General features: G+C 44.0%; 1 protein-coding gene and 1 long non-coding RNA gene across 6 annotated transcripts in view; one reads left to right on the top strand and one right to left on the bottom strand.

Annotated features, from left to right (window-relative positions):
• The window catches only part of LOC141102825 (uncharacterized), a 67,479-nt gene extending 49,614 nt beyond the window's left edge, over window positions 1–17,865 (top strand). For 3 of the 5 annotated variants that reach the window (XR_012235204.1, XR_012235206.1, XR_012235208.1), the window contains 3 exons: window positions 9,179–9,328; window positions 14,685–14,889; window positions 16,124–17,865. This is a non-coding gene — a long non-coding RNA (uncharacterized lncRNA). Of the gene's footprint in view, window positions 1–6,000; window positions 6,149–9,178; window positions 9,329–14,684; window positions 14,890–16,117 lie in introns of those variants that run through there. The other 2 variants (XR_012235205.1, XR_012235207.1) reach the window with 2 other exon arrangements.
• LOC141102823 (solute carrier family 26 member 6-like) overlaps window positions 1–19,268 on the bottom strand; it is a 47,528-nt gene extending 28,260 nt beyond the window's left edge. Inside the window, exons 1-5 of the mRNA XM_073591849.1 lie at window positions 19,054–19,268; window positions 16,108–16,247; window positions 14,705–14,815; window positions 14,001–14,167; window positions 9,206–9,370 (exon numbers count right to left, since the gene is read on the bottom strand). Of these exons, the coding sequence (XP_073447950.1) occupies window positions 9,206–9,370; window positions 14,001–14,167; window positions 14,705–14,815; window positions 16,108–16,247; window positions 19,054–19,196 (726 nt within the window). The 5' untranslated portion in view covers window positions 19,197–19,268. The remainder of the gene's footprint in view (window positions 1–9,205; window positions 9,371–14,000; window positions 14,168–14,704; window positions 14,816–16,107; window positions 16,248–19,053) is intronic.
• Between the last annotated feature and the right edge of the window lie 7,481 nt (window positions 19,269–26,749).

Here is a 26,749-nt window from a genome sequence, read left to right as displayed (position 1 = left end):
GGTGCAAGCTGCACAGCAGAAGCTGCCTGCAATATCACAAGTATATATTATATATGGTTTAATTTCACATCATTTGCACCTAATAACACTGGCAAGTTAATAGAAAGCTGCTTGCTGGAAGTGTCTATAAATGTATTTTTTTTGTATGTGTTCTGACTCAACTACAAGGCCATAAACTTTATCTCCAGCTTCATATAGAGCTTATAGGACCTGGTGACCTTTTTTATCCCTTGCATCAATTCAGACAGCTTAACTCAATGAATAAACTCTCACTGTTGAGGGGACAGACGATGAAGCCTTTCGAATGTTTCATTTAATGAAGGATATTCATAGGTAGAAAACGTTGATATTATTAGCCACATGGAAAAATGATTGCAGCCTGGTGGGATACTGAGCAATGATACCAGAGAAAAGAAAGGGGAGGGGATATACAGAAGTACAGTGGGAGAGAGAGTTCAACTTAGACAAGAGAACACCGCTTCAAGACACAGAGCAATAATAAGCCAAATAGTGCAACACAGATGAAATGACAATAAATCACATAGTGTAACACAACACTACCTGTCTGAAATCTTTATATTTCATAACCTTAAACTTCTATATATAAGTCCAATACTGATAAATGTCCTGGAACCTGTAATGAAAAACATGCAACAAGCAAATATAAACATAAGTTCAACAGGATTGCCGAACATGTAATAGTCTGACATATGACGTCTTCAGAGAATGTGAAAGTTCAAAGTAAAACTTGTAGTTCCTGTAGTTATCGGCAATGTACTCCCCGCCATGCCAATATTATGGCTAGTCCTTGCACAAGTCATTCACCTGGCAAAAGGAGTCTAACTCTGTAATTGGTTGAGTAAAGATTTGTGTCGATCCTCCCTTGGTTACCTTGACTTCTACCTTCCGGACTTTGTTATCACTGGCCATAACTTTAGTAATAAGACCCATAGGCCACTCATTTCAACAAACTTTCTGGTCTTTTAGAAGGATGAGTACTTCAAACTTGAGATTAGGCTTAGATATTTGCCATTTGTTATGACCTTGAAGATGATGAAGATACTCCTTCCTCCAGTGATGCCAAAACACATTGGCTAGATGTTGCACCTGCTTCCATTGACACCTGTAAATATCCTTGGGGTAGATCTCACTTGAAGATATTACAGCAGTTCCAATTTTTTGAGTAAGAAGCAAAGCTGGAGTAAGAATCACTGGAGCATCAGGATCTGAAGATACCGGCACTAAAGGTCTTGCGTTCACTATGGAAGACATTTCAGTGAGAAAGGTAGACTAAGTCTCATGGGTGAGTGGTAAAGACTTGTGAGTCTGCAACATGGAGTCAAGAATTCTTTGTGCTACTCCAATCATTCGTTCCCAGGATCCTCCCATGTGTTAAGAATTTGGACAATTAAACAACCAAGTACATCCATTGTTGACCAGGAAATTGTCCAGCTGCAGCTCTTTACATGCTCCAATAAAGTTGGTACCACAGTTAGATTTCAGCTGCTTGACCCGTCCTCTGACAGAGAAGAATCTTCGTACAGCACAGATGAAGGAAGAAGAATCCATAGACTCGATCACTTCTATATGTATTGCTCGGATGCTGAGACAGGTAAACAATACAGCCCACCTTTTACTATTGGCAGCTCCACCATGAGTTCTCCGAGTGATGATGGACCAAGGGCCAAAAACGTTTACCCCAACATAGGTGAAGGGTGGATCTGTAATCAGGCAATCAGCTGGGAGACTTGCCATTTGTTGCTGTTGTTTTCCTCTTGGCACTTGACGCACATGAAGAGCAAGGAGGAGACACACCTCCTTATACCAATGATCCACAAGCCAGCTGACCTGATGGCACCTTCTGTAAATTGATGGCCTTGGTGTTGCACCCGTTCATGGTGGTGACGAACCAGAAGAGTAGTAACATGATGGTGACCTGGTATGATTATAGCATTTTATTTCTTTTTTGTTGCATAGGTCAGATTTCCCAATACGGCCACCAACTCTCAGCAGCTGATTGGCGTCAACTACAGGGTTTAGATTGAAGAGTGAACTGTTTTTGGACAATTCTGTTTCATTTCTGATTCTCCCAAATTCTTCCTGATACACCTCTTGTTGCACACAACGGATAATTACCTCCTCTGCGTGTGCAATATCTGCTGCTGTGAAGCGTCCAGAACAGATGTGCCAACCATGACACTCTGATGCAGAGCTCTTCCCAAAGCAACGAGCAATGTGAATTAGGTGAGCGATAGCTCTTACAGTAGATGACCAGGTGGAAAAACGCTCAAAACGGTGTGACCGCAGTTTCCGTTTTGTATTTACAGAAGTGTGGAGTGAGATGTTCACAGTTCACTTATTTCCTTATCTTCAGGACTTACTAGCCCATAGGTGGTGTCAGTAGGTGGTGAGTAGGAGTCCTTACACAAAAACTTTGGAGGTGACAGCCATAAGCTGTCCTGAAGAACTGCTGATGACACGGCTCTGGTCCCACAGTCCGCTGGGTTGAGTTCAGTGGGAATGTGATGCCATTGACTTGGTAGAGAGAATCTCTTAATACGCTCTACCCTGTTGCTGACATACACATAAAACAGTTTTGTCCAGTTGTGTATATATAACCAAGTACTACCTTACTGTTAGTATAAAAGGTAAAAAGATCAATTCTAGTGTACACTTCGTATGACTTCAGCAATTTCTATTGTTAGGACAGCTGCACAGAGTTCAATTCTTGGTATGGTATGTGGGTTTGGGAGTGAGTTTTGCCTTGCCTAGGACAAAACTACAGTGTGATTCTCCATTAATTTCAGAGGTCTAGGCTAATGCAGCAATAGTTTCAACTGATGCATCGGAGAAAATATTAATCTCTCTCCGGCCAGCAGTTGAAATGGAAGTTGGAACATAGCAACGTGAGATTTGAAGTTTTTCTAGTGACCTCAAAGAATATCTCTACCTTTCCCACTTGTGTTGTTTCTCGCTAGGTAAAGGAGTATCCCAGTCTATGTTCTCAGTAGATAACTGTCTTAGCAGAATCTTACCTTGAATGGTAACTGGAGCAATGAAACTCAGTGCGTCATAGATGCTGTTCACCACCGACAGGACTCCTCGCTTTAGTGAAGGGTTTGTCACAAGTTGACACTTGGAAGGTGAATGTGTCTTGTTTGATGTTCCACAACAAACCCAGACTTCACTGTACAGGAGGCACATCTGTACCTTCTGTAGATCAAGGTTTTTTAGACTAGTGGCATAGTCCTCCGAGTGAAAAGCATTCATAAGTTCCTGGCTGTTGGATATAATCTTGTGCAGTCTAATGTTTGCTACAGACAGCATCTCCTTGGTTCTGGTGACATCAATCGCTTCTTTAGCAGGTTGGAAAAGGCTTGAGTGCGTCATCAACATAGAAGTTTCTTTCAACAATTGGACGAGCATCAGATCCATATTCTTCTTCTCCAGCCTGAGCTGTTCTCCTTAGCCCACAAGTTGCCACTGCAGGGGAAGGACTGTTACCGAAGAAGACATGTACCTTTGTTCAACAAACTATCACTTCCTTGTTGATGTCATTGTCTTTGTGCCATAAAAACCTGAGGTAGTTTCTGTTGTCTTCTCTGACAATGAAGCAGTGAAACATTTGTTGAATGTCAGCCATTACTCCTATGGGCTCTTGTCTGAAGCGAATCAAGACTCCTATTAGACTTTTGTTCCAGGTGGGCCCCTGTAAGGATCATGTTAAGAGAAACACCTTCATGCTGAGCACTGGAATCAAAGACAACTCTGATTTGGTCTGGTTTGCGTGGGTTATACATGCCAAAGGATGGATGATACCAGCATTCTTCTCCCTCCTTTAGTGGGGGTGCAGGCTCTGCATGGTCTCTGTCGAATATATTTTACATAAAATCCACAAAATGCTTTTGCATTTCTGGTTTCCTGCTTAAGTTGCGCTTTAAGGAGGAAAATCCACTGATGGCCTGCTGCAAGTTGTTGGGCAATCTCTTTCTTGGGAGACAAAGGTAGGGGTGCTACCCAATTATTGCAGTCATCTTCAAAGAACTCCTTGTCCATTACTTTGATAAATTCCTTGTCTTCCATTGAAGGAGCCAGGATATCATCTTCACTGGTTGCATTAAACACTGTAGAGCCGAGGTTGTCATCATGGCAGGAGAAAGGGCTTGTGTTACCCGGGATACCATATTGCCATTTGTGGCTGGCTATCCTCTCTTTCACCCAGTAGCGATGTGGGCATGGCTCAAAGTAAGTGTTTTTGCCATTTGGCAGAACGTTTGTCTTGAGTGACGAAATGTTAGAAGGGCTCTTTGTTTTGCCTATAGACGTTGTCTATGATGACCCAACCTAGATCCATGCGCTGAGCAAATGGGGCATCTGGGGGTCCACTAACTTGTCTGTGTACCTTGTGAAATCTTAGAATGTCTCTTCCTAACAGAAGAAGGATCTGAGTATCTTTGTCAAGCAGCGGTATCTCATTTGCTATTGCAAGTAGAAAAGAACAAGAAGACCTGGACAGCCGCACACCGGAATGGATAAATCCGTCTTTTTATTCAAAATACAGGATCATGGGGTACACAAAACACGACTGTGGGGTGGTACAAAAGTAGCTAATCTCATTTTCTATTACCTTCAGGTGAGGGTGATGGCAGCAGCTGCAGTAGGGATTTCTTCCCTGTTAGCAGGTATCTGATTGCACTCAACAAGTGTAGGTAGGGGTAATTGCAAGTTAACTTTGAGAGAAGATACCATGAGTCCATGAGCCCTTCTTCCAGAAACCTCTGTAGTTCCACTACAGGTACCCAAGGTGTACGGATGAGCTTCGCCTTTTATTTCAAATGGATCGAACCGTCCTGATTTTGCAAGTGATCTATTGCTCTGATCATCTAGCATACGCCTATAGAGTCTTTTCTGGTTGATCCTTGTGGTAAATGTTCACCAAGCATATTTTAGCTTAGGACTTATCACAGTGGTCTTCTCCACAAACTTCAGTGCAGGATGAAGACATTATAGTGAAATTAGGCACCTGGTCTGTTTTCTCCCCGCAATGCGTTGACCTGGGAGGAGAGTTAGCAGGTAGTGCAGAGCTAGGCTCAAGCAGATGGAGGGCTTGCACATGTTCTTCAGAGCCACACTTTATGCACTTGATGGGCAAATTAAAGTCCTTCGCAAAATGTTCTGTAGAAGCACAACACCTGAAACATACCCCAAATGTCTTTAAAAGCTCCTTACGCTCTTCAAGAGGCTTTTTTCTAAAGCCGATACATTTTTGAGGGGGTGTGGCTTCTTGTGAATGGGACACTCTCGGTTAGGGTTTTCAATCTTCCTACTCTGTTTGTGGCCACAACTGTGGTAGGAGTGGGAAGGATGTCAGTCTTTTTCACGGATACTGGGCCTCTACGGTTTCTATAGTTGCCTTAAAGACTGGTACTTTTAGGAAAGGGTGAGAAGAGACTGCATTCACCGTAGGAAAAACTTGGATCGTTCTTGGCCTCTGCAATTTTCCTGATGAGTTCGCAGAAAAAAGAGAATGGAGGGAGTGCAGACCATTTTTCTTGCAATCCATACGGGAGCTTGGAGACGATTGGGTTTACCCCTCTGGCAGTTTCCAAGTAACTGAGTCCGGGTAGTTTAGGGTCTGCCTTGGCTAGCTGAAGCTCAAGGAGAAGGTCACTCAGTCTCTGAAACTCTTTGTTGTCCTTACCAGATATCTTTGGGAAAGTTTCCAGACGTATGAACAAAGCATTTTTCTATAGCTTCTGAACTTTCATAACTTTGCTCTAGTTGATCCCATGCAGCTGCGAGGCCTGCTGTAGGATTGTCCATGAAAACTGATCTTAATGGCTTAACACGTGCAGCAGATAGAGGACCAAGCCATCTGATCAGATCCAATTCTTCAGCAGCTGTAATGCCAAGATCACTGAGTGCAGTTCTGAGGGCACAATTCCAACTTCTGTAGTTCTCAGGTTGGTCATCAAAACTTGTTAGACCAGTCTTTGTGAGCTCTCTGCGAGTTATGTACCTCACAAATGCTACTGTCTCAGTTGTCTCTGCCTTTATGCAAGATGTTGTTGGCTGAATAGTGCTGATAGCGCTATCTGACATTGTTGTTAAAGGACACAGGGAAATATGGTCCAGAAGATGCATTCCAGTAAGTTGCTTGCTTGAAGTCAGTTGTTACAATGGTACATTGATTTAAGGCTGTACTGATGACAGAAGATTGATGACTTGCTAGCAGCATGCTCTGATGCTCTGTGTCATATGAAGGAAGGTTGGGTAGGCACGCAGGAAAGGCACTGGAGTAATTTTGCATGCAAGAAGTTGCTGGAACCTTTTTAACTTGATGCTGTGAAGAAGTTTCTATGTTATCAAGAGAGACGATGGGGTGTACAATGCAGTGGCTTAGGACATAGTCTTTAGTGTGTTTGAGGGGATCTTCCATATCTGCTATGTTTAGGTTGATGCTGTCTTTCTCACTTGCACCTTCGTCTGCACTGATAGCCTGCTCTAGAACCCTTAGCTTTGCCATAGCTGCATCATGTTTACACTGTTCGTTTAAGATTTTTATTGCTGTTCTCTGAGTTTCCAACTCTGCTTCTTGATGTGCTGTCTGAGCTTACATCTCTGCTCTTTTGAAGTGCTGTCTAATTTTCCAACTCTGCTCTCTTTTCTGCAACTTACACCTTGCTGGCCTTGGCTTCAGCATGGGCACTAATAAGTCGCTCACAGAGTACTTTGTATCTTGAACTATGGGATTTAGAGTACTTCTTAGAACATCTGGTGGAAACGGATCTGTGAGATGCAGTGTCTTGTAGCAGTTCTATCTTTGCTTCTGCCTTTAATTTGCTGGATAAAACCGTCTCTTTCTAGATTAAGAACATGCAAGCTCTTTAATTCCTCCAGTGAATCTTCCATGTTTGTACTTTGTAAGACACTAATGAACTTATTGCTGGTAAACTGATAAAGCTCATATGAGGCAAAAAGTTGTTTAATGGCACCCTCTAGTGGCTGTAGTTCACGTTCAACAGACAGCATATTAGATTAAGTAATAACCTTTTCCCATAATAACTTTAGACTAGTTGTCAGTTCAGTTCTTAAAGCTTCATAATTCTCCATTACTTTCCAAGTTGGTTTGACTGAGCATTTGGGTAACTCAGCTGGTCAGGGTCTTGTGCTGGGGCTGTTATGTGTTCACATTCAGAGCTGTGGTAACTCATGGCAGATAATGACTGAGTAAAAAGCCTGCAGGATCTGTGTGCTGTAATATGACATTATGCAGCCTGGACTCAGGTTATGAGGATTACACGTGCTGTTCTCTTGTTCTTCCTTGCAATGAGGGCAGTAATGCTTGTCTGTATCAGTACTGTCATGCATAAATCTTGTTATTAGGCTGTGAAACTGTGGTTTTCTACTGTTCTGACTCAACTACAAGGCCATAAACTTTATCTCCAGCTTCATATAGGGCTTATAGGACCTGGTGACCTTTTTTATCCTTTGCATCAATTCAGACTGCTTAACTCAATGAATAAACTCGCTGTTGAGGAAACAGACGATGAAGCCTTTCGAATGTTCCGTTTTTAATGAAGGATATTCATAGGTAGACAAACCTTGATGTTGTTAGCCACATTGAAAGATGATTACAGCATGGTGGAATACTGGGGAATGATACCAGAGAGAAGAAAGGGGAGGGGATATAAAGAAGTATGGTGGAAGAGAGAATTCAGCTTAGACAAGCGAACACACAGCTTAAAGACACAGAGCAATAATAAGCCAAATAGTGCAACATAGATGAAATGACAATCACATAGTGTAACAAAACAGTATGTTTGGCATCATATCTCATTTTAGACAGCTGTCTTAAATGCCCAACTATCCACAGATAATAAATGATCCTTTGCGGTGAAGGCTGTACCTGCACAGGGGAAAGGAGAAGCAGTCTTACCTGATCCCCCTGCTCACCCCACGATCCAGCAGTGGATTGTCCCTCAGAACAGGACTACTGAACTCTGCTCTGGTCTTGATGACCTAAGGATCCTAGACCAGTGGAGCGTGGGGGTGCAGAAGCTGCAGGGACTGGTCTAGCTGCAGGGGGGGTGTGGAAGATTGGGTAAGTATATCTCCTTTATTGTTCCCCTGGGCATAAACAAGCAATTAAGCAGGCTCAGTTCCACTGCAAGGGATACTTTTTTTTGCCTGGAGTTGGCTTTTAAGCAAATCATTATTTGAGAATCTGTTGCAAAGTTTCTTACATTATGATCCCAACAGTAAGAACATTTCTTGTTGGCAGGCTGACTACACTTAGCCGCAGCCTCGCAATTAACAGTAGCGTTGTCATCCTGCTGTGTGAGGTGCTTCAGTTGGTTGTTGGGCTTGCTATCTGATAGACCTGACACACACAGACAATCTTATCTATATCAAGATGATCTCTATGACGTGTATCTAAAAGACTCAAAAGCAGGGTATACACAAGTCTTTTTTTTTTTTCTGTTCAACCAGTGGGGATTCCCCCCACAGATCAGCTCTGCAGCCATTGGCAGCGACTAATCGAATGCTGGTTTCCAAGCAGGGACGGTTTGACAGAAGGCAGTCGTTAGATCATTGAACAGCGAGTGGTACAGACATACCAACTGTTTTCCTAGTTCCTGCTGGTCAAATTTCCATACATCTATACCCGACTTAAGTTCCCTTTTGTTACTAAGCACTTATAATGTTTAAGTACATCTAAGGCTCCTGTGTGACCACCTAAACAAGTCATAAATCTGGTTACTGCAACTGACAGCAGGAGAGTTTCAGGAGCAGAGGCAGTGCTGTCAATCCAGAAAGCAGTGGGCAGGACTAGGTGTGGCCAGGTACTGATTGACAAGCTACAGGCTTATGAATCCGCAGTGACAGTGCGGATAGCCACGCCCCTCACAGCACAGCCTACATGAGAGTGGCAACTCTGCTCCTAATTCAGAAGCAGTGCAACATTGTTGCCACCCTCACAGGAAGCTACATTGGGTGGACTTCACAAAGAGAAAACAAAAGCATGTAGAGGCCATATATTGACTTTACTGACCCTGCTATTGCTCAAGCAGTTAGACTCAAAACATGTATCTGCATGCAGTGCAATTAGTAATCATCGCTGTTCACAATGGTCAGTTGTACAGTATATCTCACACTTCTGTGTCTGCTTTTCTAGCTTGGAAAGAACAAAGTAAAAACTCACATAAATCAGAGACAATGGCTGTGACCTCTCACTTAGCGGAAGGCCAAAGATATGTTTCAGCTGAGACACAGTGACATGGATGGTGGCGGCGGAGGTATACCCCCGAACCAGGGGCTCCGAGAGGTACGTGACCACAAATCCGAACTGCACTAAGCCCAGAATTATCTGCCAAAGATATAAATGTAGAAACATACTTTTATAACAAGTGACAACTCAACATATTTGGGCCACACAGATACTTAATATTCTTTAGGGGCATCCCCAATGTACAGTATATAGTGGTGAACGATTTGAGAGTAAGCTTACCTGCATTCTCCATTCCCCATAAATGGAGAACGCATGTAAGCTTACTCTCAAATTATTCACCACTAGATACAATGGGGATGCCCCTAAAGAATACAGCAGTTACCGTATTGTACAGAGGCTCCTTAAAGAATTCGAGATATAAATATTTTTATAAAGTTACATTGGTCCAGCTTTAAACAATAAAACTATGCATATATTATACTTGTGGGATCCCTCTAGAAGCTGGAGATCACTGTATTAGACAATTAATGCAAAGCATTTTCTGATTGGACGAGGTGGAGAGGCAGGGTGGTGACCTCACGCTTCATGCATTTATAACAATATGAAAAATATAATATTTGTTTTTAATACACGGATGATCTTTTTCTTTTATTTTTTATTTGCTGTGTTCTTTTTTGTTTTGCACTTTGTATAAACTGCAGGCAATATAACCTTCCACTGTGCACCTTATTGGAAGACTATAAATTGAACAATTGCCATTGAATAGCTGTCCATCATTTAATGGAACTGCCCCTCTTTTGGAACTAAATCCCTCTGTCCTCCTTTCTTCCTCTATTGTCTCTCTTTTGTGTTTTGATTTATAGACCGCTTCAAAATGGATTGAAATAATGTTATTATTTAACTACTAAAGGTGTTTAAAGTGTCAACAAACCCACATCATTAAAAACCTATCATGCTGACCATACTCACTCAGTCACTATAGGATTAGTTTTCTGTATTTTGCAAAAAACCTGGTTGATCCTGCTGTTCTTGATCGCCCCCTTCTGTCCATGTCCCCACTGCAGTTGATTTTGCAGAGTAGTGTTGGCACATGCTTAGTTTTCAGTGTGTTTCTATGCTGAACAATTCCTCTCTATCACATCTGAGCATCCCATGTGACTATAGAGTCACACATGTGGGCATATACTCTCTGGTAAATGACAGCCCATTCCCTACCTCCTCCTCCATGCCCACTAACCCGCTAAGCACAATTTGGGTGGGATATTACATCTTGATTGATGGAGGCTTCACCTCCTCTTATTCTAACACAGCCTGTGACTGGCAGAAATCTGCCCCCACCCACACTATGCTATTGACAAAAATAATTTGATTTCAAATATTTATTTTTATGTCAATTTAAAACAGTTTATTGATATTATTTATTTTTACTCTCTATCCCAAAAGCAGTTTTTTTTAACCGCTTCAATACTGGGCACTTTCACCCCCTTCCTGCCCAGGCCAGTTGTCAGCTTTCAGCACTGTCACACTTTGACAATTACGCGGTCATGCAACACTTTTTCCCAAAGCACATTTTTGTCATTTTTTTTCACACAAATAGAGCTTTCTTTTGGTGGTGTTTATTCACCCCTGGGTTCTTTTTTTTTTTTTTTTTTTTTTATCTAAAAATAAGTTTTTGTTAGTTTTTGTCAGAAATTGTAAATAAGTAATTTTTCTCCTCCATTGATGGGCACTGATGAGGCTGCACTGATGGACACTGATGAGGTGTCACTGATGAGGAGGCACTAATATGTAGCACTGATGGGCACTGATAGGCTGCACTGATGGACACTGATGAGGGGTCACTGATGAGGAGGCACTAAAATGTAGCACTGATTGGCACTGATAGGCGGCATTGATATGCAGCACTGATGAGCACTGATTGGTGGCACCTATGGGCAATGATAGGCGGCACTGATGGGCTCTAAAGAACAGGCACTGATGAGCACTGAAAGGCAGCTCTGACTTGCATCGCTGATGGGCACAGATTGGCCTCACAGATGGGCACAAATTGGTATGAGTGATGGGCACAAGTTGGCGTCACTGGGCACAGATTCGCATCACAGATGGGCACAGACTGGCATCACTGCTTGGCACCGTTGTGGCTGCACTGATCGTAAGTGCCCTGATTATCTGTACAGGTCTCCCCTGTGAGGCTCTCCTCTCCTCACACTCAGTCAGTCCACAACTGGCACTTCGGTGTTTACATGTGATCAGCTCTGATTGGACACAGCTGATCACATGAGTAAAAAGCTACGTCATTGACTCTTTACTGAGATTGGGGTCGCACCGTGTCCCAGTGACACAGCGCGCCCATGAGCTCTGTGCTGTGCACTACTGCGGGCGCACAAGCGCGATGAGACTGGGGCAACGCCATATGACATTGTCCCAGAGCAACGGAGCATCCTGCCTGCCATCATTTGTCTATACGGTGGGTGGGAGGTAGTTAAATGTTGAATATGTGACTCATAGCAGAGGACTAGAAGCTCCTGCTTATGTTTCCCTGCAGACAGGCTGGGAAAGAGCTAGGTCATGTTTATATCCATTAGGAAAAAAATACTTAGATTTTTTTTTATTTAAAATAATTTCAGTGCAATCATCTACATACAGAAAGAGAAGGGACAATGTAAGTTAAACATTGTGTGCTTAGTACACTAACCCTTTTATCAAACCTCTAAACGGTAGCCGAGATTACTTTGAGAAGCCAATATAAAGGAGAAGTAGAGGTGCAAAAAGCACTTGTGGTTTTAACCATTTTTTTAAATGTAAATTCTTCATGGTCCACCTAACAGGGGTGTGGCCCATACCTACATAGTTAGTGCTTTAAGGCAACATTCTTTTTTATCTCAGAAAGCTGGAAAGTATGCCATTGTGCCTTTTTGCCATTTGGAGGCAATTTATTTCCTCAAAGAGATTCTACAACCATTTGAAAAATAACTGTTAACCGATCACTCCCAAGTTGAAATGGGAAGGGAACTAGGCTCTCACCATATACTGCAAGCACCTCTTACATCCGCTGGTCAACTTTGGAAGAGATCGGAGGGTTATTCCAGTAGAACACTCATACAAGAATTAATAGATGTCTCACCTAGCTTTGTTCTAGGGGCACACATAGACATACTGTATGTTTGGTTGTTGCCCAGTCCGTCTACACATATGAAATATGTAAATCACAGTGGTTTGTACAAACACTTATGCCTTTCCACACATTTTTTTTATAAGAAACTTGTTCCCACATGCAAGCCTGGACTAGGACAAAAAATAGGGCCGGGCATTTTAAACAGGGCCGCCTAATCCCTGGGGGGAGTAAGGCAGAGATGTGGGGCGGGCGTTCACGGGGGTGGTTGGTGACCAGATATTCATTCTGAGAGACATCCCAATACAGCAAAGAGACATCCCCAGACCAGCAAAGAGACGGCCCCGGGCCAGCAAAGAGACGGCCCCGGGCCAGCAAAGAGACGGCCCCGGGCCAGCAAAGAGACGGCCCCGGGCCAGCAAAGAGACGGCCCCGGGCCAGCAAAGAGACGGCCCCGGGCCAGTACATTGACAGCCCCAGACCAGTACATTGACAGCCCCAATCCACTCGCTTTCCCCGCCACTATAGAGCGGGACTTTGGATGTAACGCACTGGAACATGTTAGGGTTTTTTTCACTGTGGTCACCTTCCTCCCTGTGCAGCCATCAGTGTCCCGGCTGGTGTTAGGAGAGAGGCTACCACCGTCTCCTTGAGTGCAGCTATACCTCCAGCACGGCTGGCCCGCGAGGTGTCTGTCCCCTGCAGGCGCTTCCTGCATGTCACAGGAGCCTTCTCCTCTGCCTCCCTGTGGGAGGTGAGTCACGGCCGCGGTCTGTGTTAATCCCCACCCGGACCGCTGTCACCGCTTGCCTCCCGCTGTGTGGGCCAGTCATCAAGAGGCCGCTCTTCCTAAAACATGCAGCTCAGGGGCCGCGGCCCACCGGGCAAATGCCCGGTGTGCCCTATGGCCAATCTGGGCCTGCTCACATGCTTGAAAAAACATTATATGTCCAGATTTGTGGACACCTGGCCATCACACCTTTTGAGCTTGTTGGACATTCCTTTCCATAACCATGGCAATCATATGAAGTTGCCCACCCCCTTGTCACTATAACAGCATCCACTCTTCTGGGAACACTTTCCACAAGATTTTGGAGGGTGTCTGTGGGAATTGATGCCCATTCAGCCCAAACAATGATTGTTGGGGCAGATACCGATGGTGGATGAGAAGATCTGGCTCATATTCAGCATTCCAAGTCATTCAATGGGTGCTCAGTAGGGTTGAGGTGAGGGCTCTGTGCAGGCCACTCAGGTTCCTCCACACCAAGCTCATCAAACCATGTTTTTTTGGAGCTGGCTTTGTGCACAGGGGTACAGTCATGCTGGAACAAAAATGGGCCTTCACAAAACTGTACCACAGGGTTAGCAGCACACAGCTGTCTCAAATGTCTTTGTATGCTGTAGCATTGACAGTACCCTTCTCTGGCAACACCTGAGCTCAAAAATTTGAAAGGATGTCCTTTCCACATGTTTTATGCAGTCCTTAGTAACCTTCAGCATCCAGGTCCTGCTACAGCTCAGTTTGTACACAACCTGATATTACCTAAATCTACTGATGATATTTATTGTAGCTCATTTAGTCTTGGCATATCTGGACAGATACAAAAAACAGGCCATGTTAATTGCCAAACCTGCACCTAAAGGACTTATTCTTACCTGAAATAATCCTACCAGCAATGTCATGGCAGCCACCAGCTCTACTCGAGCTTTGTCCCTGGCTACCATGTCAATGATTGTATCATTCCCTGGTATTATGAAGTTGTCATTAGGAACCAGGGATTCTGTAATGCTGCCAACCATGATAGAGACCACCGCAAAGGTTCCTGGAAATACAGAATATGTACAATTTAGGTTCCTCTTGTATATTGCAACAAATCCAATTTAACACAATGCCCATTATAAAGGGATTTTCCTCTAAAAAGATAAATCGGTCACAAAAGTGAGCAATTCAAACTTAATATTTTATATCAATGCAACAGGGATGGTGGTAACCTCTCATAATGGGCACAGCAGGTGTAGAGCCCCAGGAACTCAGCACAGGGATGGTGGGGGCCCCACATCTAGAGCCCAGCAGGTGTGTAGACCTGAGAACTCAATACAAGGATGGTGGGAACCCCTCAAAATGGGCACAGCAGGTGTGCAGACCTGTGAACCCAGTGCAGGGATGATGGGAACCACTCATAATGAGCACAGCAGGTATGCAATAGTGTCCCTGAGAAATAGAAGGAACTGACCGAGGATTTAACTGTCCAGTATACACCAAATGCTGTATCAGAAAACAACAAAAGAATAACCACTAATTCATCTCCAAACAATGCTTTATTTCACTGTCTATTTTAGGATTACATTTTTTTACTTACCTATGGAAACATGCCGTGATGTGCCAAAAATAGAATAAACAAACACCGGGAAGAAAGAAGAATATAAACCAAAAACGGGTGGCACACCGGCCAGGAGGGCATAAGCCAAACCTGTTGGAAACAAAAGCAGAGAGAGCCAGGCTGAACCCAACCTTAAAGTGGACCATAAACAGACTGTGTGTACGGTGAGTCTGCCATGAGCTTATTTGCCAAAAATCAATAGCAGCACTTCTACTGGGATAAAATAAGTTTCCATTAACCCTTTGGGGATGCTAAGCTATTTTCCTCCATCTGTTTTTCCTATTAAAAATGATTTAACTTAAAGCTGAACTCCAGACAGATATATGAAAAAAATGCAACTATTTATCCTTTGGAAAATATTAAATGTGTTTTTAAATACGGTTGGTGTAAGTACCTAGGTTTGAATTGGTATCAGCCTCTTCTAGTTCCCTATACAGCAGCTCTTATTCTGGAACGGGGGGTGGGGGTTTGGGAGGCTCTGCACTAGGAGCCAATGTGCTGCTTGTGAGGAGGGTCACAGGCAAGGGGCAGGGAGATGCCAAAAACAGGCAAGTGGCAGGGAGGTACTAAACACAGGCAAGGGGCAGGAAGGTACTAAACACAGGCAAAAGGCAGGGAGGTACTAAACATGGGCAAAGGGCAAGGAGGTACTAAACACAGGCAAAGGGCAGGAAGGTACTAAACACGGGCAAAGGGCAGTGAGGTACTAAACACGGGCAAAGGGCAGGAAGGTACTAAACACAGGCAAAAGGCAGGGAGGTACTAAACATGGGCAAAGGGCAAGGAGGTACTAAACACAGGCAAAGGGCAGGAAGGTACTAAACATGGGCAAAGGGCAGGGAGGTACTAAACACGGGCAAAGGGCAGGAAGGTACTAAACACGGGCAAAGGGCAGGGAGGTACTAAACACAGGCAAAGGGCAGGGAGGTACTAAACACAGGCAAAGGGCAGGGAGGTACTAAACACAGGCAAAAGGCAGGGAGGTACTAAACACAGGCAAAGGGCAGGAAGGTACTAAACACGGGCAAAGGGCAGGGAGGTACTAAACACAGGCAAAGGGCAGGAAGGTACTAAACACGGGCAAAGGGCAGGGAGGTACTAAACACAGGCAATGGGCAGGTAGATGCTGAACACAGGCAAGGAGCAGGGATGTGCTGAACACAGGCAAGGAACAGGGATGTGCTGAACACAGGTAAGGGGCAGGGATGTGATGAACACAGGTAAGGGGCAGGTAGATGCTGAACACAGGCAAGATTTAGTTCCACATTCGGTGGCCAGGGGCTAAGTTCTCCTCATTTTAGGGCTCTTGTGCAGATGGAAAAACCAAAATGTATACCTGTTGAAATATATCATGTATTGTGTTGATAACTGGAAAATATTACCTTGTGGAAGTTGCAGGATCCCCACACTGACCCCAGACACAATGTCCCCCAGGAGCCATTCCTTGACGGGATAGTGCGGCAGCCATTGCAGAACTGGGAGGAACTGAAACAACAAGGCCTTGGCTGCTGACCTGGAACATCTTCAGAACAGAGGACAATCATGACAAGATCCTGGGAAAATAGTCTCACTCCTGACACTTCTTTTAGTAAAAAACAGTGGCAGTGGCAAATGCAGAAAAAAAATAATCCAATCCGATTTAATTAAAGCTGAACTCCATGTATGATCTTTATTGCATAGTTATGTTGGTGCAGGTTGACACAATGTAAGTAGACATATTTTATATCTGAGGTTCCATTGCAGAAGATGACAATCGCTGTAGTAGTTGGTGCTACTACAGTGATAGTACAGGCATTCTCTGATTGGACGAGGTGGAGAATGTGACATCACCACCCCTCCTCTCCACCTCATCCAATCAGAGACAACCTAAAAAAAAGGAAAGGTGTTTTATAAATGGTAGTGGTGCTAAGCTAGCAATCCCCTGTGGTCAAGGTGCTGGGTGACCATGGTTATTACTGTAGTAGCTCCAACTACTACAGTAATTTTCAGCTTTCACCACGGTCCCTAAGGTATGAGATATACATACTTAAGGCGTTTGTTACCCCAACACTTCATATTGCTTATATTTGCCTGCTGTACCATGTACCTGTATGAGAAAGTATCTCCTGTTTTCTTTGTATTGCTTTCTTTGTGTGAAATCCCTGGTGTTCTGCCAGTCCCCTTGCTTTCCTATTTAAAACTGACCACACTAAGTAGGAGAGCACACCGTAGTCAGTTCTCTAGCTATGCTGGGAACCCCGTGTGCTCTCCTCCATTGATCAGACTTGTCCTGACATGCCCCCCCCCCCGCTGCACAGCCATTCACTGGCAAGATTAGTGTGCTGCTGCTTCTCCTCCCCCTGCTCTTATGCAGCTGAGAACAGAGGGAATGTCATCACTTAAAAAAGGGAAAAAAGGGTTTTTTTTGTTTTTTTTTGTTTTTTTGTTTTTTTTACAAAAAATGTTTGCCGTTCATTTCTATTTAAAATTGAATGGGTTGTTTTACAAGGTGATTGTTTTTTACATGTAATTTTTTTACATACAATTTTTGGAGCTATTGGAGGTTATTTATGAAAGGCAAATCCACTTTGCACTACAAGTGCAAACTACAAGTGTAAAATGCACTTGAAATTGCACTGAAAGTGCACTTGGACGTGCAGTCACTGTAGATCCGAGGGGGACATGCAAGGAAAATAAAAAACAGCATTTTAGCTTGCACATGATTGGATGATAAAATCAGCAGAGCTTCCCCTCATTTCAGATCTACCCCTCAGATTTACAGCGACTGCACTTCCACGTGCACTTTCAGTGCAATTTCAAGTGCACTTTGCACTTGTAGTGCAAAGTGGATTTGCTTTTCTTAAATAACCCCCATTGTCATAGCTCCCAACTGTCCCTGATTTGGAGGGACTGTCCCTGATTTGGAGCAATGTCCCTCTGTCCCTCATTCCTCCTCATTTGTCCCTCATTTTAGTCTGATCTATATAGTTGGATATAAAATGCACTTTTTATCAAAAAGTGTTTTCCAGCGCTAAACGTTTTCATCTGATTTCTAAATTGCTGCATTTGTAAATTCCAAAAGCCAATATAAAGGAATAGTAGTGGTAAAAAAGCACTTGTGGGTTTAACCAATCTTATTTTTTTGTACAATTTTCCTTTAAGGGGGCGTGACAAGGGGTGTGTCCTATGCCTGCATACTTTTGCCATGAGAGGTGTCCCTCATTCCCATATCAAAAAGTTGGGAGGTATGCCCATTGTGTATGATATATAGAGAAAAATATTTTTTGTATGCAGATTGGATTTTGTTTACATATTAAGGATGTTTTTGTACACTATTGATAATAGGTAATCATGTTGTATTTTTAGAAGAGTTGCGCCACACCATTTTGAGTAATTAGTTTGGTTTATAAGTTTTTAATCACTCTTAGGTGTTGGCTAGCAACTCATTTAGCACAGATTGTATTGATATTTATAGCATTGGATTGCGTTGATTAATCACTGGCATATAATTATTTGGGGGTAGGATTGCAACCTGTCCGGGATTCACCCAGACAGTCCGGGTTTGGAATAATGTGTCCGGGTTTCAGTCTCTCTGAAACCCGGACACATTATTCAGACTGGGCTGTGGCTCCCCAAATAACTGAGATAGTCACACAAAAATCTGTTGAAATCGGGGAGCTGCGGGCCGCTGTCTGGGGGCAAGTTTGGCATCATTAGGGCACTGGGGGGAGGCGCGATGATGTTAGCAAGAGCAGTTTGGCCACATCCAATATTTGCCACAGCGAGCTACATTACCACTATCCTTGGGGCACCCAAAGGTGTATCAGGTCTTTTATAATCCTATAGAGTATACTACGAAAAGAATGTGCCCTGTGCCGCTAAAGTGTTCGGGTTTGTCGTGAAGAAAAGGTGGCAACCCTATTTGGGGGTCACCAGGACAGTAGAATAAGGAGGCTGACACAATTGTACTTTTCAGGCCACAGAAGTGGGGAGGGTGGGGAGCAGCACTAGTAACCAATCAGACTTTGCTACATGTACAAAGAACATGTTAACAGGATAGAGATGACTTCAGCAGCTGCTGCTTCCATTGACAAGCAAACAACAGCCCCTATACAGTTGCTTGCCTAGAGTTTAGCTTCAATTGTAGCTGACAGGCTATGCTAGACACGTACATCAAGAGTGGTAGACATACTCATTTTAACTCATGCACCCACAGTTCACAAAAATGTTCCTTATCAAGGACGAAATTTATTATGTGTCCTATTGCTTAAGATGTGGCGAGGCTTCTCTTGCAGCCATAATCCATGTTCTCCACCCCTTGTTCCACGCACTGCACTTTCTTCACCTACCTTACTTTGTGCTTGGCTGCACTGATGATGGACTTTAAGGTCCTCTTTGGACCAGGCTGAGTTCTTCCCAATTCTTTTTCGTGAAAGACTGGCCGATCAATGCTATATCTCACGTCACGGTAGACAGGATCCTTGCTCTGCATGTCTAATCCTTATGTGAAGGCACCGAGGATATAATACTTTTCCCAGGAGTTTGTTTTAGGTGTATCCAAAAGGAACCTGCCAAAATACACAGGATCATTCTCAGTGGTATGCAAATAAACAATGAAATTCTTGTTCTTTGGTATATAAATGTACAATTGAAGCACATTGCATTGTGCTCCAGTTGTACAAAACAAATCAACCCGTTGTCACTCTCACCGACGTGAACTTTCTCCCACACTCACCAAAACTTGCCCCTTATGACACAGGGTGAAGTGGTTTCACTTTAAACATCTTCCTATCAGAGGCGTAACTAGAACCATTAGGGCCCCAGTGCAAAAAACCATGAAGGGCCCTCCTGCCCCCCCCCCCCTCCATCTGAGCCCCGGGCTTTCAGTTCTGAGAGGGCGTCCATGGACATCCTTCCAGATCCCTGCCTCCCGCATGCCCCCTGGGGGCGTGCATCCAGTGTGCTCTATGACTGCTGTGTTCTTCGGATCATGGTAAAGGGCCAATCACAGTGGCCCTTTACATGTGATCAGCTGATCACATGTAAACAGACTTGCTGGTTATCGGCAGTCCTTTCCTCCCATGCTGTGTCTGTGTGAGGAAAGGAGAGCCGGCAAGACTGTCAGTACATTGTTTACATGGAAAATCAGGGTGCTGATCATCAGTGCCGCCTATCAGTGCCACCTATCAGTGCTCATCAATGCCACCTATCAGTGCCCATCAGCACTGCTCATCAGTGCCCATCAGTGCTGCCCATCAGTGTCCCCTATCAGTGCCACCTATCAGTGTCCATCAGTGCTAATCAATGCTGCCTATCAGTGCCCATCAGTGCTGTCTATCAGTGCCACCTATCAGTGCCCATCAGTGCAATCTATAAGGGCCCATCAGTGCCACCTATCAACGCGTCCTCAGAAGGACTCTGAGCTGAGAGCATCTCTTTTATATAGCACAGAGCCTGCACTGGCAATTCCCCCTCCCTCGCATGGATGGGAGAGGAGAGAGCCGATCTGCTCCTTCTCCTCCTGTGTGTGCACTGCAGGAAGTGTGAAAGACAGGAGCTGAACGATCAAATACAGCTGCTTAGCTTCACAATTCCTGTGGTGCACACACAGGAGGAGAGGGGGGGGAGGAGAAGGAGCAGATTGGCTCTCTCTCCTCTCCCATCCATGCACGGGAGGGGGAATGGTCAGTGCGGGCTCTGGGCTGTATGAGGGAGACGCTCTCAGCTCAGAGCCCCGTGGAAAGAAACCTCGCTGGGGCCCATTCGCAAGTGCGACCTTTGCAACCCTGGTAGTTCCGCAACTGCTTCTTATCCTCTTCTTGTTCTTCTACTCCAAATACAGTATTCCCCAATAAAAGGTTGAAGTTTAGACATAAAGGAGAAAGAAAAAGACCAATGATGCAGCAAATCCCACTAAAACCACATGTATTTAGCCCAGAATGCTCACTTTAGCAGATGAATACAAGTTTCTAGTTTCCAAGATGGCAGAACAGACACTTCCGGTTCCAGCGTATGCATCTGATGTCACTTCCTCAAAATGGTGGCCGACTGCACACAGACACCAACTCCCTGTTGCATAGATGTAATGAAATGGGTAAAAGACGGCTTCAGCTCCTGTTTTCCACCTGTAGAGAGCCCCTCAGATGAGTTTTGCCCTTTTTGGGGCTTAATCATCGAGGCCACAACAACAAAGCCCCGAAAATGGCAAAACATGTCTAGTTCTCTACTGTAGTTCTCTACAGTTGGAGAACAGGAGCAGAATTCATCTTTTACCCATCTAATTACATTTATGCCACAAGAAGTCATTGTCTGGGTGCAGACATTACAATGTCTGTGTGCCCCTTACATCATTTATCCCCATCAGAGTGCCTCCTTACATTATGTGCTGTCATCAGTGTGCCCCTTTACATCAGGTGTCCCCATCACATCAGGTTTGCCCATCAGAGTTCTCCTTTACATCAGTTGTCCCCATCACAGTGTCACCTTACTTCAGGTGTCCCCGTCAGCATGCCCCCTTAACATAATATGTGCCCATCAGCGTGCCCCCTTAACATAAAATGTGCCCATCAGCGTGCATCCACTAACATAATATGTGCCCATCAGTGTGCCCCCTTACGTCAATTATCCGCATCAGAATGCCCCCTTAAATTAGGTGCCGTCATCAGCGTGCCCCTTTACACCAGGTGTCCCCATCACATCAGGTGTGCCCATCAGAGTTCTCCTTTACATCAGGTGTCCTCATCACAGTGCCACCTTACATCAGGTGTCCCCATCAGCGCACCCCCTTAACATAATATGTGCTCATCAGCATGCCCCCACTAACATAATATGTGCCAATCAGCGTCCCCCTTAACATAAAATGTGCCCATCAGCGTGCCTCCACTAACATAATATGTGCCCATTAGAGTGCCCCCTTACATCAGGCTTCTTCATTAGAAGGCTCCCTTACATCTGGTGTCTCCCATCAGCGTGCCCCCTTACATCATTTGTCCCCATCAGGGTGCCCCCTCTGTGCCATCATCAGTGTGCCCCTTTACATCAGGTGTCCCCATCACAGTGCCACCTTACATCAGGTGTCCCCATCAGTGTGCCCTCTTAATATAATATTTATATTATAAATATTTTTATAATATAATAATATAATATTTGCCCATCAGCGTGCCCCCACTAACATAAAATGTGCCCATCAGCGTGCCCCCTTAACATAAAATGTGCCCATCAGTGTGCCTCCACTAACATAATATGTGCCCATCAGTGTTCAACTTAACATGAAATGTGCCCATCAGCAAGCCTTTTATGTTTAGGGGCACTGATGGGCACATTTTATGTTAAGGGGCATTCTGATGGGAACGTTTTATTCTAAGGGGGCGCTCTGATGGGAACATTTTATGTTAAGGGGCACTTTGATGGACACATTTTGTTGTGCCCATCAGAGTGAAACTTAACAATAGAAGATAAGATAAGATTTATTGTCATTGTAAAACAAATTCACAATGAAATTACATTACTACTCCACACATTATTCATACATCACAATTATCAACCATGCATTTACCAAACAAAAATTCATTCCTGTGTTGATAGCCTAAACAGCCCTGGGAAAGAAGCTCTCTTCAAATCTCTTTGCCCTGGTTTTAATCACCTTAAAACGTCTCCCAGATGGCATTAATTCAAAGAAATGACAACCCGGATGAGTCGGGTCTCTCACTATTTTTCCTGCTCTACAAAGGCAACAAATCTCATATATTTCTTCTAGAGAAACAAGTTCACACCCTACGATTTTCTGAGCTGTTCGAACCACTCTCCTTAGAGCATTTTTATCTGCCAGCATACAACTAGGATACCAAACTAGAATACAATACGTTAATGTACTCTCAATGGCAGAGCGATAGAAGGTCTCTAGTACCTTCCTTCCCAAGCCATTCTTCCTAAGGAGTCGCAAGAAATATAAACGTTGTTGCGATTTCTTGATAATGGCTTTGATATTGATTGTCCATGATAAGTTTTCAGAAATGCATATTCCTAAGAACTTAAAGGGGTTGTAAAGGTTTGTGTTTTTTCACCTTAATGCATCCTATGCATTAAGGTGAAGAAACACCTGGCAGTCATCGTCCCCCCAGCCCCCCCCCCCCCCCCCGTTTTACTTACCTGAACCCTGGAATTTGCCACGGCGGAGACACGCTCTTCCTCTGCCCGGGGTTCTCGGCTCTTGATTGGATAGATTGATAGCAGCGCAGCCATTGGCTCCCACTGCTGTCAATCAAATCCGATGACGCCGCCCCGGGGGGTGGGGCCTAGTCTGGCCTTCTGCATCTATGGACGCAAATGCTGGACTCGGCAGCGCACCCGCAAGGTAACCCCCCCCGGGAGAGCGCTTCTCCCAAAGGTTTATACAATGCGAGGAGGAGCTACCAGCGCCGCCGGGGGACCACAGAAGAGGAGGATCGGGGGCACTATCTGCAAAACTAACTGCACAGTGGAGGTAAGTATGACATGTTTGTTATTTAAAAAAAAACTCAAAGCTTTACAATCACTTTAAAGGTAGAGACCTGCTCCATGCACATGCCTTTAATTAAAAGCGGTGCTGGTTGCAGGCCTTTTCCTTCTGAAAAACCGCACTCATTTCCTTTGTTTTTCCTGTGTTTAAGATCAGGTTATTCACAGTACACCGTTTCACTATCCTATCAACCTCTCTCCTATATTGCTCCTCATCATCTCCAGTGATACAACCCATTACGGTAGTGTCGTCTGCAAACTTAATTATACTATTGGTCTCATAATAGGGGGTGCAATCATATGTGTACAGCGCATAGAGAAAGGGACTTACACAACCCTGCGGTGCTCCAGTACTTATTTCTCGCTTGGAAGAAACAAACTTATCCAATTTGACCACCTGAGCGATTGACCAAAAAATCCCTTATCCAAAAACAAAAAAAAAGGGCGGCAGATCCAATTTTTGCATTTTTTTCGACCAACCGATCTGGAATGATGGTATTAAAGGCAGAGCTGTAATCTATAAACAACATCCAAATGACTAAGTGCCCCATGCAGAGCTAAAGATATCGCATCTTCTGTGCTTCTATTTGCCCTCTATGCAAACTGATAAGTATCTAAACTACCCGGTAATCTAGACTTGATATATTTCAAAACCAATCTCTCAAAGCACTTCATTAGTACTGAGGTCAGTGCTATCATCTAAACTTCCCACAGTTGACTTTTTTTTCTTATTATAGGCTAATTTGGCTTCTTTTATGGCTCTTTTCAAACTAGCTCCCGCAACACCATACATAGCTTTATCCCTGACCCTGAATGCTGTATTCCGTCACGCGACCGGACTTTTCAACAGCAAAGGTCCGATGGAACGAATCTGCTAGACAATTCGATCGTGTGTGGGATTCATCGGACCTTTGCTGTCAAAATCAGCTGCAATTTAGAAATAGAACATGTTTCAAATCTTTCCGACGGACTCGAGTCCGGTCGAAAAAAATCCGTTGTCTGTATGCTAGTCCGACGGACCAAAAACGACGCAAGGGCAGCTATTGGCTGCTGGCTATGAACTTCCTTATTCTAGTCCCTTCGTACGTCATCACGTTCGAATCAGTCGGACTTTGGTGTGATCGTGTGTAGGCAAGTCCGTTGCGTCGGAACTCCCTTGAAAGTCCCTCAAAAAGTCCTTCGGAGTTTAGTCCGTGGAAAGTCCGCTTGTGTGTACACAGCATATAAAGGCTCTTTACTTCCTTAGTCATCCAGGGTTTCTGACTTGAAAAGACCCGAATGCGTTCATCCTCAGTAACATTATCCACACAGGTTTTTATATAGTCCAGAACTGTTTCTGTATACAGATCTAAATCCGGTTGCTCAAATATCTCCCAATTTGTTCTTTCTAAACAATCCTGTAGCCATGAGGGAAAGCTTTCTGGCCAAATTCTGATTCTTTTCCACTCTGGGACTATTTTCTGCCTGATAGGAATATATGCTGGAATAAGGAATAAAGAAAGATGGTCTGACCCAGATGGGATAGCGGAATCACAGCAGTGGATGGGATAGTGGAATGGCATGTAAGGGGCAGCAACTGATGTGGCACTATAACAAATTGACAATTAGAGTTCTGATCCTTTTCATTGCTTCCTGCAGCCTTCAATCCCACACAGCAGACACCAGATGTACCAACCCCCATGCGACCACCCGCTGGACCACCCGTGGCACTGACCACCAGCCGGACCTCCCGCGGGGGGTCCAGCGATACTTACCCGCTGTGTGTTGGGGCTCTCTTCCTCTCCATGCATTGGCGGGGCTGTCCTCCTCCTCCTCCTGCACTGACGGGGCTGTCCTCCTCTCCTCCAGTGCGGGCAGCGGTGGCTCCGATGTCCTCTCCTCAGGCTTCCTCCCTGTGTGTCTCCTCTCACAGACCTGCCAAGGTAATGAAACTTTACAAAGATGGAAAAGGATATAAAAACCTATCCAAAGCCTTGAATATGCCAGTCGGTACCGTTCAATCAGTTAATAAGTGGGAAATGTGGGGATCTCTTGATACCAAGCCAAGGTCAGGTAGACCAAGAAAGATTTCAGCCACAACTGCCACAGGAATTGTTCGGGATACAAAGAAAAACCCACAGATGACCTCAGGAGAAACACAGGCTGCTCTGGAAAAAGATGGTGTGGTTGTTTTTAAGGAGCACAATACGATGATACTTGAACAAAAAAGAGCTGCATGGTCAAGTTGCTAGAAAGAAGCCTTTACTGTACAAGTTCCACAACAAAGCCTGGTTACAATATGTCCAACAACACCTTGACATGCCTCATTGGCTTTTTTGTGGCATTGGCGCAGTAAAGGCTTCCTTCTGGCAGCTCAGCCATGCAACTCTTTTTTGTTCAATTTTCATTGAATTGTGCTCCTTAAAAACAACCACACCGTCTTTTTGGAGAACAGCCTGTATTTCTCCTGTGGTTACCTGCGAGTTTTTCTTTGTATCCTGAGCACTTCTTCCACCAGTTGTGGCTGCAATCTTTCTCGATCTACCTGACCTTGGCTTGGTATCAAGAGATCCCCACATTTTCCACTTCTTAGTAAATGAGTAAACAGTACTGACTGGCATATTCAAGGCTTTGGATATCTTTTTATATCCTTTCCATCTTTGTAAAGTTTCATTACCTTGTTACGCAGGTCTTTTGACTGTTCTTTTTTACCTCCTCATGGCTGAGTGTCTAGCCTGCTTAGTGCATCCGTGTGAGAGCTAACGAACTCATTGACTATTTATACACAGACACTAGTTGTGATTTAAAAATCCGCAAATGTGGGAAATTAACCTTTAATTGCCATTTTAACCTGTGTGTGCCACCTTCTGTGTCTGTACCAAGGCCAAACATTCCAGGGTATGTAAACTTTTGATCAGGGCCATTTGGGTGATTTCTGTTTATCATTATGATTTTAAAAGGATCCAAAAAACTATGTGATAATAAATGGCTTCATGTGATTGTTATTCTTAACCGCTTCAGCCCCGGAAGATTTTACCCCTTCCTGACCAGAGCACTTTTTGCGATTCGGCACTGCGTCGCTTTAACTGACAATTGCGCGGCCGTGCGATGTTGCACCCAAGCAAAATGTAGGTCTTTTTTTCCCCACAAATAGAGCTTTCTTTTGGTGGTATTTGATCACCTCTGCGATCTATTTTTTTTTATACATTTTTTTCGCTATAAACAAAAAAAGAGCGAAAAAAACACAATATTTTCTACTTTTTGCTACAATAAATATCCCCCCAAAAATATATAAAACATTTTTTTTTCCCCTCAGTTTAGGCCGATATGTATTCTTCTACATCTTATAGTGAATGGTTTGCACAAAAGTTATAGCGTCTACAAAATAGGGGATAGTTTTATGAAATTTTTATTATTATTATTTTTTTTTTTTATTAGTAATGGTGGCGATCTGCAATTTTTATTGTGACTGCAACATTATGGGCAGACACATCGGACACTTTTGACACTATTTTGGGACCATTGTCATTTATACAGCAATCAGCTCACTGATTACTGTGTAAATGACAC

This window comes from Aquarana catesbeiana, linkage group LG07 (genome assembly GCF_042186555.1).
Source record: "Aquarana catesbeiana isolate 2022-GZ linkage group LG07, ASM4218655v1, whole genome shotgun sequence".
In the NCBI taxonomy this organism is placed as follows: Eukaryota; Metazoa; Chordata; class Amphibia; order Anura; family Ranidae; genus Aquarana; species Aquarana catesbeiana.
The sequence above is the reverse complement of the archived record's forward strand: the minus strand, read 5'-3'. Positions and strand labels throughout refer to the sequence as shown.